The following is a 17,376-nucleotide window of genomic DNA, read 5'->3' on the forward strand; positions in this document are numbered from 1 at the left end:
TTGTACCATGGTTTGAACGGCATAGTTCCAAATTTTAAGTTAGTTGATGATTTTTTTCCGAGGCGTTGCAAACGAAATAAAAAATAAATATTTTTTCTTTCATTTAATCAATGACGAAGGCGGTTACTGCCCGAGCCCCCTTTCGAAATAGATAATTTTTAGAAAATTCCGAAACGTTTTTTTTGGTTTGAAAAATCTAAATTTTTTGTCTGTTGCCCCGTCGAAATGGGTTTGAAAGACATTTTTGAATACGTCGGTGGGAAGAGGGTATACAAATTAATGGCTGGTATGGTATGGTAATGGTTTTGGTATGATGATACGAAGGAGAATACGAACGGCATAGAATTTAAATTTAGTTGACGATAATTTCGAGGCGTTGCAAACGAAATAGAAAAAAAAATTATCCTTAATTTAATCATGGCAGCAATGACGAAGCCTGAGTACTGTCCGGGTCCTATCGAAATTGATAATTTTTAGAAAATTTCGAAACAATTTCTTTTTTGTTTGAAAAATCTGATTTTTTTGTCCGTTTGCCTCGTCGAAATGGGTATGAAAGACATTTCTGAATACGTCGGTGGGAAGAGGGTATAAAAATTAAGGGGTAGTTTTGGTATTATGATACGAAGGAGAATACGAACGGCATAGCATTTTAAGTTAATTGACGATTTATTCCGAGGCGTTGCAAATGAAATAAAAAATAAATAGAACGGTGTTGGCTTGTTTGTTCGGGATACCGTAGTATTTTGTTATTGCAAAATGGTCAGGCTTTATCCCTTTATTGTTTTTATAAAACAACGTTTGTTTAGTAGTGGAGAACAGTGGTAATGTTTACCAGGGGGGGGGGGGGGGGCAGGAAATACCTAGGTTTCGGAAAGAGCCACCAATCCTCATCAGTTCCCTTGTTTTTTGTCTGGGATATTCTCCCCAGAAGTTATTTTAAAAATAACTTCTATGACAAAAAACATTTTTGACAAAAAACATTTTTGTCATATAAACATTACCTGGTAAACATTACCATCGTTCTCCACTAATAAACAAACGTTGTTTTATAAAAACAACAATAAAGGGATAAAGCCTGACCATTTTGCAACAACAAAATAAAAAATAAATATTATATCCTTCATTTAATAATGGAAGCACCGTCGTTGTACTGCCCGGCCCTCTTTCGAAATATATAATTTTTATAAAATTTCGAAAAATTTTTTTTGGTTTGAAAAATCTATTTTTTTTCCGTTGGCCCCGTCGAAATTGGTTTGAAAGACATTCCTGGATACGTCGGTGGGAAGAGGTTATGAAAACCAAGGACCAGTTTCGCTATGACGATACGAGGGTGAATACGAAAGTAGAACGCAATTCCAAATGATTTTTTTTTATGTTTCATGAAAATTTGAAAAACTCATTTGGAATGTTGTTTTTGTTTTCGTTCGCTTTCGCCATACAAAAACAGGCCCCAAATCTCCAGGATTCATGAGCAGGTTAATACTTACCTTTCACTGTCCTATGACGATTTCCCTTCCTTATTCATTCTGAATAGATGTTTATAAAAAAATACAAATCATATTTTGTTTTTACCCAATTAACACACTAAAAATTGTATGTATTTTCTTTTCATCTTTTCTTTCGTGGCGTATTTATAACACCTTGATTGTTATACGAAACCATTACAGACATGAATGAATAAAGATTTCAAGCCATTTTAGATATTCAAACTATCTATAAAACACAAAAAAAGAGATTAAAACGAAACTTGAGTAAACGAAAGTTGGAGCCAAAAGAAAAAAATGTGTGTTAAAAAAACACGACTAGTTCAAAACAATTTGGTAATTAAAATAAAGCAATTTTTTTCTATTATTAAAAAAGTCAGGGACCCAGGTTTCTAAAATGTTGCACGATTCGTTTGAGAAAAAAATTTTGAAATCTTTATTTCTTTTTTTGTGAAATGTTGTAACGGCAGTAGGTTTTCTTTCTGTTATCTTTTTTTTAAAGTTTAAATATTTGTTTTATTTACTTAAATTTATAATTATTTGTTTTTGTTGCCATTTTTCGTTTGTTTGTTTGTTGTTTTTTTTTTATTAATATTATCCATAAAATAATAATAAAATGTTAAAAGTTTAACTATGTCTTAAAGTCTAATGAAAAAAGTATGTATGTGTATACATAGACGAATATGTATATGTAATTGGTTTGCATCCAGTGTACTGTAGTTCGTGTTTATTTTTTTCTGTCTCTTACCGCATATCATGGAAATCGGGATACGCCACAACGTACGCAAAATTTCCGATATGCATTTTGGGTAAGCCATTGCATGCCGTTTTTGTTAATTTTATTTATATATTTATATATATATGTGTGTGTGTGTGTGTTTGAATGTGAAATTCGCCTTCCAATCTTTACGCTTTGTCTGTCTGTATGTTGGTAATAGTTGTTTCCTTCAATGCATTACGGATTTTCCACTTCTTTTTTGGGGGGAGAGACTATTGGTAGTGGATGTATCGCTGTTCCTTTCCTGACATTGCCTTCATATCTGGTGTGTGTAAAGTTGCAGATTTTTGAATATGTCTGAATATTTTGTTGTCCTTTCTATTTCATAGTTGTTGCTGCAAGGGAGGAGTTACTATTGTATTTGTTTTTGTTGTAATAGGATTTTGTTTAAAAATCGTATGTGGTATTTTTTTTTTTTTGTTTATGTTATTGCTTCTGCTGTTGCTGGTATAGTTTTCTGTTGTTTGTTTTTTGTTTTACGACGTTTAGAGATTAATGCTAATTGGTTGGATTTTTGTTTTACGCAAACGTACAAAGAATTTAAAATTTAATTTGTTTTTTGTTTTCGGGTATTGAATTGTTTGTCGGTTGATGCGGTATTCTATAGATGTATGTACAGTTGTTGGTTGGTTGTTCTATTTAATTCAATTTAGGACTGCTCATCAACTAGGAGCATTATTTGTTGTGTGGTTGCTGGTGCTGGATTCCGTGTGCACTCCACCTGATGGGCATTCCAATCTTTTCGTTGGCAAAACTCCGAACAATAGGGGGTCTTTCGGCATAGCGAACATTCCGCCAATGCCTCGCGATTGCAGTTGGCGCACTAAAAACAAAGCAGATCACATATTAATATGGCAAACATAGATAGGTATCCATTTTACTTACCTTTTTAGCTGATATTATTTCGTTGCCATGTAATGAACCCGATATATTTGGATCGTCTAAATCGGCATGTACCTGGACACGCATTGCTGCCACCGCTGCATCCCGCTCCTTTTGTAGTATTTCGATTTTACGATCGTATGTGTTCTTTAAATCCGTCAGTATGCGTTTAAAATCATTGGTCGCCTTGACCATTGTGCAATAAACATTCTCTAGTGTTTTCATTGTCTGACTATTATCTAACAATGCAATTGACCCCGGATCATTGATATTCACCACAAACGTCTCCCGATCGTAGGGATTACCGATTTGTGTCTGATCTACCAGTTCTGTGGATGTGTCGAGGCTGTCATTTAATGTCGGCCACGGTTCATCCTTGGAGGTAATATTATCTTCGGTTAAAAACATATTATTATCATCGACTACTGTGGCCTGCGGTGGTGGTTCGGTATTGTTGACAACATTGTTATTGTTGTTGGTATTTCGTTTACGTTTGGGACCCATATCACCATCTTCTTGATTTCGCTTCCGGCGTTTGTAGGGGGTAAATAGACGTACGGGACCGGAGGCTGAAAAAAGAAAAATAAAAAATGGGAAATTAAATAAAGAAATGCAGATGATTTGATAGAATTTTAGCAGATGTATTTCCGGACGCTAAAAAGGCTAAATACCAAAAATATTATCAATTCAAAATATTTGTGGGAACTTTAACTAAATCTTCAACGATTTTATCAAAAATCATCGAATAATGTTGTTGGCTGTTTTGGCAAAAAAAGGAATCCTGGGACCTTTTTTAAAACTGAACTGATTTCACAGAAAACCCTTAGAGATATTTGTAGACTCCACATGTGGATCTATTTGAACCAAATTCGACTAGACTCGTAGTAGTTTAAAAAAGGTAGTACGATAAATGTTAAGAACTCAAATCGCCAAATTAACAACTACATATTCAAGAGGGACGGATAAATTCTTAAAAAAATTCCGAAGGACAGGACATGGCATGGCATTTTTATGTAAATGCTTTTGGCACAATAAAATCCATCACAACGTCTCCTGCCCAGTTATGCGCAATATTAACGGATTCCGTGGATCGATTTGAACCGAATTCGACTAGCCTTTTAGTAGTTTAAAGAAGCTAGACGAAGAATGCTCAGAACCCCAATCATCAATTTAAAATAAAATATTTAAGAGGGACGGATATATTATTTAAAAAAATCGGAAGGACAGGACATGACATGGCATCCTTATGTAAATGCTTTTGGCACAACAAAATCCATCGCAACCTCTCTTGCCCACTTTTGCGCAATATTAGCGGATTCCACAAATTTTGCAAATTTCTAAAAGACCACATGAACTTTTTTTTTGTGGACTCTCCAAAATGTTTCTTCCCAGCAACTTTTTGTTGTCACATCCTAGAGCAGAGGATACAAGAAACTCAAAACACTTTGTGATTTTTTTTTTCATACCAAACATCTCTCATTCATACTCACCAGCTTCATCATCACAACACACCGTGCAACTACAGTTTGTGGCGTGCGGTGTCAATGTGCCTTCATCAATTAACGACTGTAGGGATTTACCACCATATTTGATGGAACGCTTCCAATCTTTACTGGAACCACGACCACATGTCTGTTCGAATTCACTTGGTGTCAGCCATTTGTCTTTGTACTTAACACAGCGACCCCGGCCGCCGGAACCCAATTTACTGCGATACAGCTCTGCACTGGTGGTCTTACATCGGATGGGAAACACTTCCATTTGCGATGTTTCGGACCAACTGACACCCGACCCCGAACCACAGCCTGAGCCGGGACCACCGTGTACCAGTTGATCGCCGGTGACGGTGCTGTCATGACTGTTATTACTACCGGAACCGTCATGATTTAGACCACCTAATGTACCAGTCGCCGTGGCTTGGCCACCGCCGACATTTGTGTTATCACTTTGTTGTTGCTGATGTATAACAATCGTCTTTAGATCACCACCCACCACAGTGCCACTTGAAATGTAGCCATTGTTGTCGACGCACAGCATCTGTTTGAAATGCGGTAAATGATCGGGGGTTATAACATTAAAAGCTGTACCAGCAATCATGGAACCAATTGGCAGGGAAACGGGCACCGAGACAACACCGCCACCACTACCTCCACTATTCTCATTTGACGATGTTACCATATGAACTTTGGTCTCCAGCTGCAGCATTGGATTGCAAGAATTGACAACCAAAAATTAAGAGGAGTCAGAAATCACCAGCAGCACATCACACACATCCAGGTAGAGCGAGAGAGAGGAGAAAAACAATGAAAACAACAAATACCAATTAGAAAATGTACACAATCTTAATTAGCCGTAATTATTTTCCTTTTTCGGGAGGGAAAACAACACACATGTCAGAAAAATCACAAAAATATATACACAATTTTTCAACATTCAACATTACATTACAGCACTAGCAGCAAGAGGGAGGCAGCGGGCGGGTAGGCGGTCGTTTGGTCACTTGGATAGGATAGATAATGATCGTTCACAGGCAGTCAACGAAATAACACCACACCATCCACGTATGGCTGTGGGTCCACAAACATATAACGTGCCAGGAACATCTCATCATCCCGTCCAGCACAACGGAATTTGACCACTTGCCCGCTTCTTCTTTCCTCTTGTGATTACACTTTTCTCTATTTGTTTTTCTGTGCTCATTCGTTTGCTCCGTTTTGTTTTTCTTTTCAGTTTTTGTGGTTTTGTATTTTCTGGCGTACGCACCTGATGGCCGGAACTCTCAAGTATAACTTCTTCTTTAACGTCACGCGCCTCATCGCTGAGCACGGCTAATTCTTTGACATCACGTATTCGGCTCAGATGCATCGAGTCCTGTTCCATAGCTTAATCTACTATGGAGATTTGGGTGATTTTTGCCAGTGTCTACTTTGTTCTTGTTCTTCGTCGTTTTTGCTCTTCAGTGACTGCTGGCTACACACACAAAATAACTGCACAAGACTTTTTTCCCACAATATCGAAAAAAGTTGCCGTGTAAAATTAATTTTAGGCGGTCTCGCCGTCAACATTCACTGAACGTAACCACTTTCCGCTTAGAGGACGAATCGCCGCACGTAATTTCAATAAATTTAGTTCTTAAATTACATCGAATTCAATATTAAACTAGTTTCACAGACTTTATAAATCCATTGAATCCAATCCTATAAATAAAAAAATAAATAGAAGACGAAATGAGAAAAGGGTATAAGTGATCAGGGTTGTATTTGTTGACAGCGAATGTCAACGTCAGGTTGTTTTATGTGTCAAGTTTTTTTGGCCAGCGCAACTACAACCCTGGGCTAAATGCAACAAGGAGCTTTTGTGGCAAATAAATCATTTAAATTTTTATTATATTGTTCGATTGCTTTTTTGTATAGGAATTGTAAAAAAATTATTGCATGCTTGAAAATATTATTTCGTATTTTATAACAAACAATTCACTAAAAGCTATTAACATAACACTATATATTAAGTGTGCTACACACTATCGAACACATTGTTTGCTCTTATTGGAAATGTGACCATTTATTTTTTCTAATTGGAATGAAGATTGGAGATTACACAAAATAAATTGTCTCCAATCAGAGTTGTATTTAACTTCTAAAGAAATACTGTTTGGTTTTATTTTGACATTTTCAAAGACGGTAAATGTTAACATATTTCGACCTTAGAGATAAGTTATAACGAAAAGTAATGTGTAAAACAAAAAAATGAAATATATATCAATTTTTTGAGTGTTGTAAACGTATGACAAGTATAGAAATAATTAGATAGCTCTTATAATTATATTTTTTTGCCATTTCTATTAGGAACTATATGATTTTCGTGAATGATATTTCCTATAAAAATCCAGTCAGCTGTTTAAGAAAATTTTCGTAATTACTATTTGTAATCTTAAATATATTTCAAAGTTGTTAATTTTGCAAATATTAGCCTAATTACATTTGCTCTATACCAGAATCTACTACTTTTGCATATTTTTCGATTATTATAAAGGGAAAATCGGTTATCGTGGTAAAAAAACTTTTAAATTCTTGCAATTCTGGAACAGAGAAATTATTTTTTATTAATTTTAGGAATAAAAAACATATTAATCTAATGTATATAAACAAAGATAATAGTTTCGGTTCATAACTAAACAGTCATTATTGTCGACATGATTTTGATTGTTTTCCCAGTGTTGCTATTTTTTCGTTCACGTATTTTCCCAACTATTTTTTCTGTGAGACAAATTTTGTCTAAAAATTGGATTTGTGATTTAAATGCACTCGAAATTCTGAAGAAGGTCTAAATCGTCTACCCTTTAAGCTAAAACAGACCAAAGCTTAAATTGTGACTTCGGCGTTAAAATTCAACAAGGTTGCCACTTGTAGCTGACAACAGTGTTGTATTTTCATCTGTAGAAGAATATAAGTAGACGCATCTACACAGCTGCTGGGACAATGAACTGTCAAACAAATTTTGCAATTGAAATTTTTGAATGAAAATGGGATTCAAATTTGTAAAAGTTGTTGAAAAATGCATCTTATAATAACTTCCGATTGACGTCGTATAAAAAACATATAAAAATCTACTTATATTTGAAAAAAAAAAAATAAATTTTTTTTTCACATAACAATATTCCAGGCGTTGATGCATATTTTTTTACCTTGCCTTCAATCTAATGTTACTTTACGTTTACACCAGACAACTTTTCTAAATATTATTTGTATTTTCCCATGATGGAAAAATCTTAAATTTTATGCTCTGTTCAAAAACCTGCAAGAATATACTAGTTTTGCAATTAATTTCGATATTATCAAGTTATAATATTGATGTAAAAAGTTTTACATTCTTGCAATTGTGAAATGAAGCAGTAGTAAAATTTTTAAATGATAACGTATTCGGTTAGTCTACAAATCAAATAGATTGGTAGGATACAAGTTACATTTTTATACCGCTGAAATATGGAATAAATACCTGTTTTATGTTTTCCATATACTCAAAATTATGCCTTTCGTTATAAATTAAAATATGAAAGAGTTGCCAACGACGTTTTAGCAACTGATGTCACTGTGACATGTTTTGGCAATTCACCGAACAGACCTTTTAAGTGTAATGGGGGTTATCATTCATACTGCATGGCAATGTCATTTAGAAGAATAAGAAGAAGACTGAAATAAAATAATAATCCAAGGAGTCTATTCACAATAGTGCTAAAACTACTAGGAAAATAATGCTGGCGGACGTTGATGTTTTTCTAACAAACTATACAATAGTGGATCCAGAAATCTATGGATTGTGGATAGAAGGATATACGTGTAATATATCTAATACAATACAAACAAAGTTACAATTTCTAACTAAAATAATTCATGTTATTTCCTGCAGCAACAGAAGCAGTTTGCTACTTGAAGCAAAAAGGCTTTGGCCATTTAATGGGTGTTCACATCGATCTGATAACATCTGATGTTTTGGATCATTATCGGACATATTCGTTGATTGAACGTCTATTGCATAGTCCCATCAAATTGGTGGAACAGTCATGTTTTCAATTGCAGCCAGAGACACGCGATCTAATCATTGAAAAGTATGGGGTGTGATTTTTTACTATCAGTTAAATAGATAATATTGATTTGTTTTGATCTAAATGTTGTTGGTGTTATAAGGTACTACTCCATTGATGATGCAGTGGCACGTGAAATATTGGGTAAAAAGCTATCGTCACGTTATCGCAAAGATTTGGATGAGGTGGCCGAAAAGACAGGTGTGAAATTGAAATCAGTAAGGTATGAGTTTGGAGGAATTTAATCCTTCAGACATTTGCTAATAGTGTTTTTTATTTCCAGGAGACAGTTTGATAATGTCAAGCGCATCTTTAAAGCAGTGGAAGAGCTGCCGGGCAATATTACTAATAACATTAAACAATTATTCTCCATATCAGAAGAGTTGGCCAAGTAAGGGTGTTTTTTTTTCCAATGATTAAGGAGTTCCATAGTTCAATTAAAAATGATTTATTTTGCAGAAAATACGCCTCCATTGTATTTCTGGCCTGTTTACGTTTTGAAACCTCCAAGAAGAAGTTGCAATATTTAAGTTTTAGTGATCTGTTTGCCTGCTCTCAGGCTGTCATGATCTATTGGACCTATACTTATCAACATTCCGGTCCAGAGTATTATGACACAGAAATGGATAAGGAATTTTTACTTGACTTACGGGAACTGAGATGTCTGCTGGATAAGGAGAAGGAAATTAAACAGTAAGTTTGGATGTCCGTTTCTTTAGGGTTATTTTGATATAAACTTATTATTCTTTTCATAGCTTGGTATGTTTGCGCTTGAAACCCATTCTGTTGGAGAGAGCTTTCCATGAATTGGATAACAATTTCCGGTAAGCCTCTTATTCGGCAATGTTTTCCTTTAAATTAAAAATATTTTTATATTTTAAATTTTGATAGCTCATACTGGCGTTCTTTAATTAGCATTGCCTGTAATTTACATCGCACACGAGAACTACGAGATCTATATGTTGATCTGTGTGAGAAATTGGTAGAACCATGGCGTCAAAATGCTTGGGCCAGGGAGCATGTGAATAAATTTTTGGCTGCTATAACTCAAAGCGTTTTAGATTTGGAAATATCAAGGTAATGAAAAGATAATGGAAATTAGAATTTAAAATTTCTATGTAATTGACAATGAATTACAAATATTTGTTTTTGTTTTTGTTTTTTTTATGTTCCAGAGATCAAGAGACACGCTGCCTATGGGATCGTTATATGCAAGTTATCAGTATATGTTTAGATAAAATGTATCATGTTTAACTCAATTCCTATTTTTTTATGTTTATTACATATTTTTTTTTTTAATATGTTTTTTTTATGGTTTGTTTCCTGTATTAGGCCCTTTTTGTTATCTACTAATTACAAACAAAACAAAAAAAATCAAAACAATAATTAAATAAAATTTATTAATAAAATGCCTATTTTAAATAGCTAATAAAAATGGTATTTTTTAAAAGGAAAATGGTAATGGTAAATAAATAAATTTATTGTTAAGAAAATTTCACAGTAAGTTAATATACAAAACAACTATCTAAAAAAACACAAAATATATATTATATTACAGTGTTATTTTCTTTATTTTATTATTTTTTTGAGTGAATTTCGATTTTGCCAAAAATCCCTTAAAATTATTCAATTCAAAGTTATGGTGTCAAAGGAAAAAATATTCTTCATCAAATTCCGCTATTAGTTGCTTCACAAAACAATCGGTATATGTGCTATATGAATGAATAAAACAATGGAGTATAAAAAAATTCGTAATTTTTTAGGTTATGTTCAATTTGTGTAAATTTTGGGCAGAAGAAATTTCTATAGAGGTTTGGTATCAATGGAGTATGTTTCTACATCAAATTTCACTATGGTAGCCAAATATATGAAATTGGTAGAATGAATGAAAAACATCAAAAATAAGTGGATCTAAAATGCATGAATAGGTTATTACCCTTTTATGAGGTTTAATTTCAATTTTAGTTAACACCTTCTACAAAACTTAAATTTCGAGTAATGGGGCAAATTGAAAACGTAAATTCTTCATCCAATTTTAATATGGATCACCAAAAACCGGAAATTTCTAACAAAAAATTGGATGTAACGAATTTTAAAAGAATCGTTTATTCAAAATTTTAACCCCTTTGTATGAGAGGTACCTGAAGGAGTGGTCTAATATCTACCATATTTACACCTGATATTGTGTTGGAAAAAATTTTGCTATTTGTGAAATTTGAAGAGAATCGAATGCTTATTTCACATTTTATGGGCATTTTAGTTATTTAAAATTTCGATTCCTTTGTGGAGCAGGTACCAGAAGGGTGGACCGATATCTACCATCTTCACACCAGATATCGTGTTAGTTAAAATATTAAGGTGTGTGAAATTTGAAAAGAATCGGTTGCTTATTTCGCATTTTATGAGCGTTTTGGTTATTCAAAATTTTAACGCCTTTGTGTGGGGGTACCAGAAGGAGTGGTCCAATATCTACCATCTTTACACCTATTATTGTGTTGGAATAAATATTGCTATTTGTGAAATTTGAAGAGAATCGAATGCTTATTTCGCATGTTATGGGCATTTTAGTTATTTAAAATTTCGATCCCTTTGTAGGGCAGATACCAGAAGGGATGTACCGATATCTACCATCTTCACACCAGATATTGTGTTAGTAAAAATATTAAGGTGTGTGAAATTTGAAAAGAATTGAATGCTTATTTCGCATTTTAATAGCGTTTTGGCTACTCGGATTTTTGACCTCCTTGTGGGGGAGTTACCAGAAGGACTGGACCGATATATATCATCTTCACACCCTATCTTGTGTTGATAGAAATATTGAGATGTACCAAGTTTGAGAAGAATCGAATGGCTGTTTCGCCTTTTATGGACATTATAGCTATTTAAAATTTCGATCCCTTTGTGGGGCGGGTACCAGAAGGTATGAACCGATATCTACCATCTTCACACCAGATATTGTGTTAGTAAAAATATTAAAGTGTGTGAAATTTGAAAAGAATCGGATGCTTATTTCGCATTTTATGAGCGTTATGGGTATTCGAAATTTTTCCCTTTTTGTGGGGGAGTTACCAGAAGGACTGGACCGATATAAATCATTTTCACACTCTATCTTGTGTTGATAGAAATATTGAGATGTGCCGAGTTTAAAAAGAATCGAATGACTATTCCGCATTTTATGGGCATTTTAGTTTTTCAAAATTTCGATCCCTTTGTGGGGCGGGTACCAGAAGGTGTGGACCGATATCTACCATCTTCACACCTGAAATTGTGTTAGTAAAAATATTAAAGTGTGTGAAATTTGAAAAGAATCGGATGCTTATTTCGCATTTTATGAGCGTTATGGGTATTCGAAATTTTTACCTCTTTGTGGGGGAGTTACCAAAAGGAGTGGACCGTTATATATCATTTTCACACCCAATCTTGTGTTGATAGAAATATTGAGATGTGCCAGGTTTGAGAAGAATCGGCTAGTTATTTAGCATTTAATGAGCATTTTGCATTTTTAAAGTTCTTTCATATTCGTGGAAGGTATTTTAGATTCTATGGAGTTATACTTCATCCTAGTAGCTGAAATTTAATTAAAGGCCACCAACCTATTGTATTTATCAACAAAAACTATTTATTAAGGGGCATATGTTAGAAATTCATGATTACCTTAGTTTCTTGCTAATTTGTGGCATTTTACTCCATTTTAGAGGAATACTGTGAATGACGGAAAAGTTCTCCATCAAATTTCACTAGGGGTCGCCAAACAAACCAATTCTCCATCTATAATATTTAACTCAAAAAAACGTTCCAAATATTTATTCGATTTTTTGAGGTTAGTTTTTGGTATTGTGTTTTCCTGTAGGGCATCTAAAATTCGTTGCAATCTCCAACCATTCTTGGTATATAGATACACACATAGATACGTTGCAATCCATGAGATACCAACAAAACCTCCCACACACACACGCATGTATCTCATTTGACATCAATAAAGTTCAAAGCTTTAGAATTGTTTTGACAGATGTAAGCTTACATTGCGAAAAATGGTGGAAAACATGGCGAAAAAAACATATAGCGAAAAACCAAGCAAAGCAACAAATTGTCAAAACCCACCAGCCAACCAACCAACCAAGCCAATCTCAAGGAAAATTTTGAGGAAAAAATCTGCATATTCAAGAAAAGGAAATTAAAACTTGGACCAACATAAGTCAGGGATAGGGAAATTGGAAAGGAAGTTCGGAGAAAAAAAACAAACATTTCAATGGAGTATTGGTAAGTAAGGCAAACAGTTGAATGTTGTGGGGCAATGTGGAGAAGGCAGCCAGCAACCAGAACAGCTGGAAAGCCAAGAAAAAAATGTAATTTGTGTGGAAGGATCATAGATGTATACCACCAAATGTATGGAAAGATTTCAATAACATTAAGCTTTTCCATTCCCAGCGACAATCTACCGGAAGAATTGGACGATGAGACCTGCGATGAGGAAAAATCAGCAAGGACCTCAGATGAAAATCGCAAGTAAGTACCCATTGTCTAGAATACATGAATTGGTCAAAATGAAATAATTCACATATCCTCCCTTACTCTCCATAGGCAAAATCACAGTGAAATCGAAAAAAGGCGCAGGGACAAAATGAACACCTACATCAATGAGCTGTCTGCCATGATACCCATGTGCTATGCCATGCATCGTAAACTGGACAAGTTAACAGTACTGCGAATGGCTGTACAACATTTACGTAGCATACGTGGTGCTGTCCATGCCTACAGTGGAGCCGATGGCAAACCAACATTTCTCTCAGATCAAGAATTGAAAATGCTCATACTGCAGGCAGCCGAAGGATTTCTATTTGTGGTCGGTTGTGATCGTGGGCGTATACTTTATGTCTCAGAATCTGTATCGAAGGTTTTGAATTATACACAAACCGATTTGTTGGGTCAGAGTTGGTTTGATGTGCTGCATCCGAAGGATGTGGCCAAGGTAAAGGAACAACTCTCCTCACTGGATCCCTGTCCCAGGGAGAGACTAATAGATGCCAAAAGTATGTCAAAAATCGCATTTATTTATCTAAACTAATCCAATTTGTTTCCCTTTGGACAGCCATGCTGCCAGTCAAAGCCGATATACCCCAGAGTTTATGTCGCCTGTGTCCGGGTGCGCGCAGATCATTTTTCTGTCGCATGAAACTGAAAGCCGCCCTCAACAACAATCAAATCAAAGAGGAATCTGACACCTCATCCAGTTCGCGCAGTTCAACAAAACGGAAATCGAAATTGAGCATGGATGACAAATATCGTGTTATACAATGCACCGGTTACTTAAAGTCCTGGACACCCATAAAGGAGGAAAATCACGATGGCGACAGCGACGATCAAATCACCAACAATATGTCTTGTTTGGTGGCCATCGGACGTATACCCTCAAATGTTTTAGAAGATCAAATACCCACCTCATTGGATCATCATCCGAACATAAGGCATGTTAAATTTTTATCGCGGCATTCCGTGGATGGTAAATTCCTGTTTATAGATCAAAGGTAGGATAATTACCAATATTTCTAAAAAGAACATAAAATCTAAATTTCCTTTTTTTCTGTTACAGAGCCACCTTGGCGGTGGGTTTCCTGCCCCAAGAAATATTGGGCAGTAGTTTCTATGAGTACTTTCATCCCGAAGATATACCCGCCTTGGCTGAGTCACATAAACTGGTCTTACAAGTAGCCGAAAAAGTCACCACCCAGGTGTATCGATTTCGTTGTAAGGACAACAGCTTTATTCAGCTTCAAAGTGAATGGCGTGCATTTAAAAATCCCTGGACAACAGAGATTGAATATATTATGGCTAAGAATTCGGTATTTTTCTAATGTATGATTTTTTCCATTCCTCCTTGTCGTCTCTCTGCCCCACCTACCCCCAATTATTTACTGAGAACAGAAATAAAAAATATGATGAAAAAAATACAAAAAAAGATATGTTATGGAAAAAAGTGTGGTTATCCTACATTTAAAATGTTTTATGTAGGTGGAACGGACAAATGAGGATGATTGGAAAAGGAATCCCGGGTTTTTAATAGGTCACTTATCCATCAGCGGTAGCTAATGTGGAAAAATTGTACTGATTTTTAACTAAATTCGAGAATTCACCGACGATTTCGAGATAACATAAAGATTTTCTCCACTACTACATGAGAAACTTTTCCACTTTTATTTAAGAAAAGCGTGGATAAACTGTACACCGTCTCTTGGTAGCGTGGACTATAAACCAAGTCAATTGGGATAAATTATCCACGCTTCCTAATGGGCCATGATCGACGTATATTGTGTATATTTTATAAATTGACTTATTTCGGCGATACATTAAATAACTCTTTCAGTTTTCTGGACAATTCGTACATGGTTTTACATAATTTATATACTCTAATCAAATATAATTTTTTACGCTATTTAAGGTCTACATTCAGAAAACTGGATAGTGTAAAGCAACCTTAAGAGCCGCAATATATTTGTGCTTACTGAACACAGCTCAACGAACAGTTGATTGTGGCATAAAAAGCTTTGTTTTAAATGTTCGTTTCAATGTATATATTTAACGTTAATTCATGCTCCATGCTCTCTAGACGACGCCGTTAATGGGTCATGATCAACGTATATTGTGTATATTTTATGAATTGACTCATTCCGGCGATACTTCAATTAACTCATCCAGTTTTCTGACAATTCGTACATGGGTTTTGTATTTTATTTAATGTCTGCATTCAGCAAATTATGTAGTGTAAAGCAGCCTTAAGAGCCACAATATCTTTGTGCTTATTGAACACAGCTCATTGAACAGTTGATTGCAGCACAAAAAGCTTTATTTTAAATGTTCGTTTCAATGCATATATTTAACGTTAATTTGTCCAATTACTGAATTATATGTTGTAAAGTAATGGCACAAACAAATCATAATAATTGACTGATCAAATACAATTAAATAAATATTTATACTGATGTGTTTATAGGGAGACTTTATTACATGGCAGAAAAATACAGGTAGATGCATCAACGCTTGGGAGCATTGATGTGTCAAAAATTTTTAAATGTTTTTTTTAAATATAAGTAGATTTTTATATGTTTTCTTATACGACGCCATTCGGAAGTAATTATAATTCGTGTTTTTCAACAATGTTTATAAATTTAAATAATTTTTCATTCAACATTTTCAATTCCAAAATTGGTTTGACAGTTCATTGTCTCAGCAGCTGTGTCGATGCGTCTACCTATATTCTTCTACCATGCTTTATTAGTTCATACCTATGAGATGTATTGAGGCAGCGGTGCTCAAGAAGAAATATCTGTTTTCAGTCAAATTTCTCTTTGCTTATTTAAATCAAGAACAAAACAGTGTTAAGTCATTATTTATACAAATATTTTTTATCCATTTGCTTTATAAACTATTTTGGCAAACATTCGTGTTTAAAAACAATTAAATAGAACCGTAAAATAAAAAGAAAAACAGAATTTTAATTTTCTCTTAAATTATCTCTTTTTTCTCTTCATGTTCTAGAACACGGTTTTGAGCACCCATGGTTGAGGTGTAAGTACATTAGAAGCTTGAAGTCATGGCTAGGCATATTTTGTGTCATTTCATAAAGGGAGTACAGAGCCGCACTAAAATCCTGCTGTCGTTTTCCATTATAATTTGACATTGATATGCCTAGCCATGGCTCAATAAGAAAGGTTCATGGTAGAAGAATATAGGGAGATGCATCCACGCTTGCGAACATTGATATGTCAAAATTTTAAAATTGTTTTGTCAAAAATAAGTACATTTTTATATATTTTCTTATACGATACAAATCGGAGGTTGTTACAATATGCATTTCTCAACAGTTTTCACAAATTTTAATAATTTTTCATTCAACATTTTCAATTCCAAAATCGGTTTGACAGTTCATTGTCCCAGCAGCTGTGTCGAAGCGACTACCTGTATTCTTCTACCATGGAAAGGTTGTTCAACTTCAAAGAAAGTAGAAAAATGCAACTCTGTGCTGGAGCCTCATAGTGTCAGATAATATTTTAAATATGCAATAGTAGGTTTTGTTTATTTTTATATATTTTTTTTGGTTTCTGTCATGGGAGAATTAAGGAGGTAACATAGTGCAATCATATGTTTACATTTTTTTAAATTACCCATATGAAAACATCTCATTGTCAAAATGTTTATTTATAAGTCTATTGAATGTTTCGAAATCGGAGATGAGAACCTGTTTTCAATGAAGTTTAATTTGACAAGATAAATATGCTTATTGGAAATGAGGTTACCAACTTAATTCTACCAAGGAAATAGGTCAGTTTTACGATGAAGTTGAAATAAAGAAATACAGATCTAAAGATTTTACACTAGCTCTGACGCATGGCTTTTTTCTAAAGATAAGAAATTACAACGTAACAACCCGTCATTTCTGTGCATCGGAAAATATAGTTACTAAAAAGAATGGAAAAGAAATTAGCTTATATTTGAGTAAACAAACAAATTAATCATCGCAAAGAAAAAACAGGAATGACAGTAACTCAAAGAATATAGGCAAATAGCAAAACGTAAATACGTCATTTGTTTAAGAAGTCATTATCTAATTATTGTACTTTTAAATATTTTTTTTATTTTGAATTTTATTTTTATGA

The 17,376-nt window shown here is 34.2% G+C and overlaps 3 protein-coding genes across 4 annotated transcripts; 2 read left to right on the forward strand and 1 right to left on the reverse strand.

The window, feature by feature from the left end:
- Positions 1-1,974: 1,974 nt before the first annotated feature.
- On the reverse strand, positions 1,975-6,406 carry LOC101898481 (deformed epidermal autoregulatory factor 1). 2 transcript variants are annotated; one of them, XM_005180586.4, is made up of 4 exons: positions 5,908-6,406; positions 4,635-5,340; positions 3,148-3,713; positions 1,975-3,085 (listed from the first exon to the last, which is right to left on the reverse strand). In XM_005180586.4, the coding sequence occupies exons 1-4, from the start codon at positions 6,022-6,024 to the stop codon at positions 2,912-2,914; spliced, it is 1,563 nt and encodes a 520-aa protein (XP_005180643.1). In that variant the 5' UTR covers positions 6,025-6,406; the 3' UTR covers positions 1,975-2,911. The 2 variants fall into 2 exon arrangements, with proteins under 2 accessions (XP_005180643.1, XP_058980089.1); XM_059124106.1 differs by lacking the exon at positions 5,908-6,406 and adding an exon at positions 5,588-5,858.
- A 1,921-nt stretch (positions 6,407-8,327) lies between these two features.
- On the forward strand, positions 8,328-10,091 carry LOC101898650 (acidic fibroblast growth factor intracellular-binding protein). The gene is made up of 8 exons (XM_005180587.4): positions 8,328-8,480; positions 8,551-8,749; positions 8,829-8,948; positions 9,009-9,116; positions 9,185-9,418; positions 9,481-9,549; positions 9,617-9,802; positions 9,901-10,091. Exons 1-8 carry the CDS (start codon positions 8,396-8,398, stop codon positions 9,977-9,979), a joined length of 1,080 nt encoding a protein of 359 aa, XP_005180644.1. The 5' UTR covers positions 8,328-8,395; the 3' UTR covers positions 9,980-10,091.
- Positions 10,092-12,724: 2,633 nt separating this feature from the next.
- LOC101898820 (protein cycle) lies at positions 12,725-14,676 on the forward strand. The gene is made up of 5 exons (XM_005180588.4): positions 12,725-12,985; positions 13,154-13,231; positions 13,307-13,755; positions 13,815-14,250; positions 14,316-14,676. Exons 1-5 carry the CDS (start codon positions 12,975-12,977, stop codon positions 14,575-14,577), a joined length of 1,236 nt encoding a protein of 411 aa, XP_005180645.1. The 5' UTR covers positions 12,725-12,974; the 3' UTR covers positions 14,578-14,676.
- The last annotated feature ends 2,700 nt before the right edge of the window (positions 14,677-17,376 follow it).

Source organism: Musca domestica, unplaced genomic scaffold, assembly GCF_030504385.1.
Source record: "Musca domestica strain aabys unplaced genomic scaffold, Musca_domestica.polishedcontigs.V.1.1 27, whole genome shotgun sequence".
NCBI classification, from domain to species: Eukaryota; Metazoa; Arthropoda; class Insecta; order Diptera; family Muscidae; genus Musca; species Musca domestica.

Coding starts and splice junctions, on each gene's coding strand:
- LOC101898650 (XM_005180587.4), top strand. CDS start 8,396: ATGCTGGCGGACGTTGATGTTTTTCTAACAAACTATACAATAGTGGAT. Junction 8,481..8,550: donor GTGGATAGAAGGATATACGT/GTAATATATCTA, acceptor TATTTCCTGCAG/CAACAGAAGCAGTTTGCTAC. Junction 9,550..9,616: donor GAATTGGATAACAATTTCCG/GTAAGCCTCTTA, acceptor AAATTTTGATAG/CTCATACTGGCGTTCTTTAA.
- LOC101898481 (XM_005180586.4), bottom strand. CDS start 6,024: ATGGAACAGGACTCGATGCATCTGAGCCGAATACGTGATGTCAAAGAA. Junction 3,714..4,634: donor GTGTTGTGATGATGAAGCTG/GTGAGTATGAAT, acceptor TTCTTTTTTCAG/CCTCCGGTCCCGTACGTCTA. Junction 3,086..3,147: donor AAATAATATCAGCTAAAAAG/GTAAGTAAAATG, acceptor CTTTGTTTTTAG/TGCGCCAACTGCAATCGCGA.
- LOC101898820 (XM_005180588.4), top strand. Junction 13,756..13,814: donor GAGACTAATAGATGCCAAAA/GTATGTCAAAAA, acceptor CCCTTTGGACAG/CCATGCTGCCAGTCAAAGCC. Junction 14,251..14,315: donor TTCCTGTTTATAGATCAAAG/GTAGGATAATTA, acceptor TTTCTGTTACAG/AGCCACCTTGGCGGTGGGTT.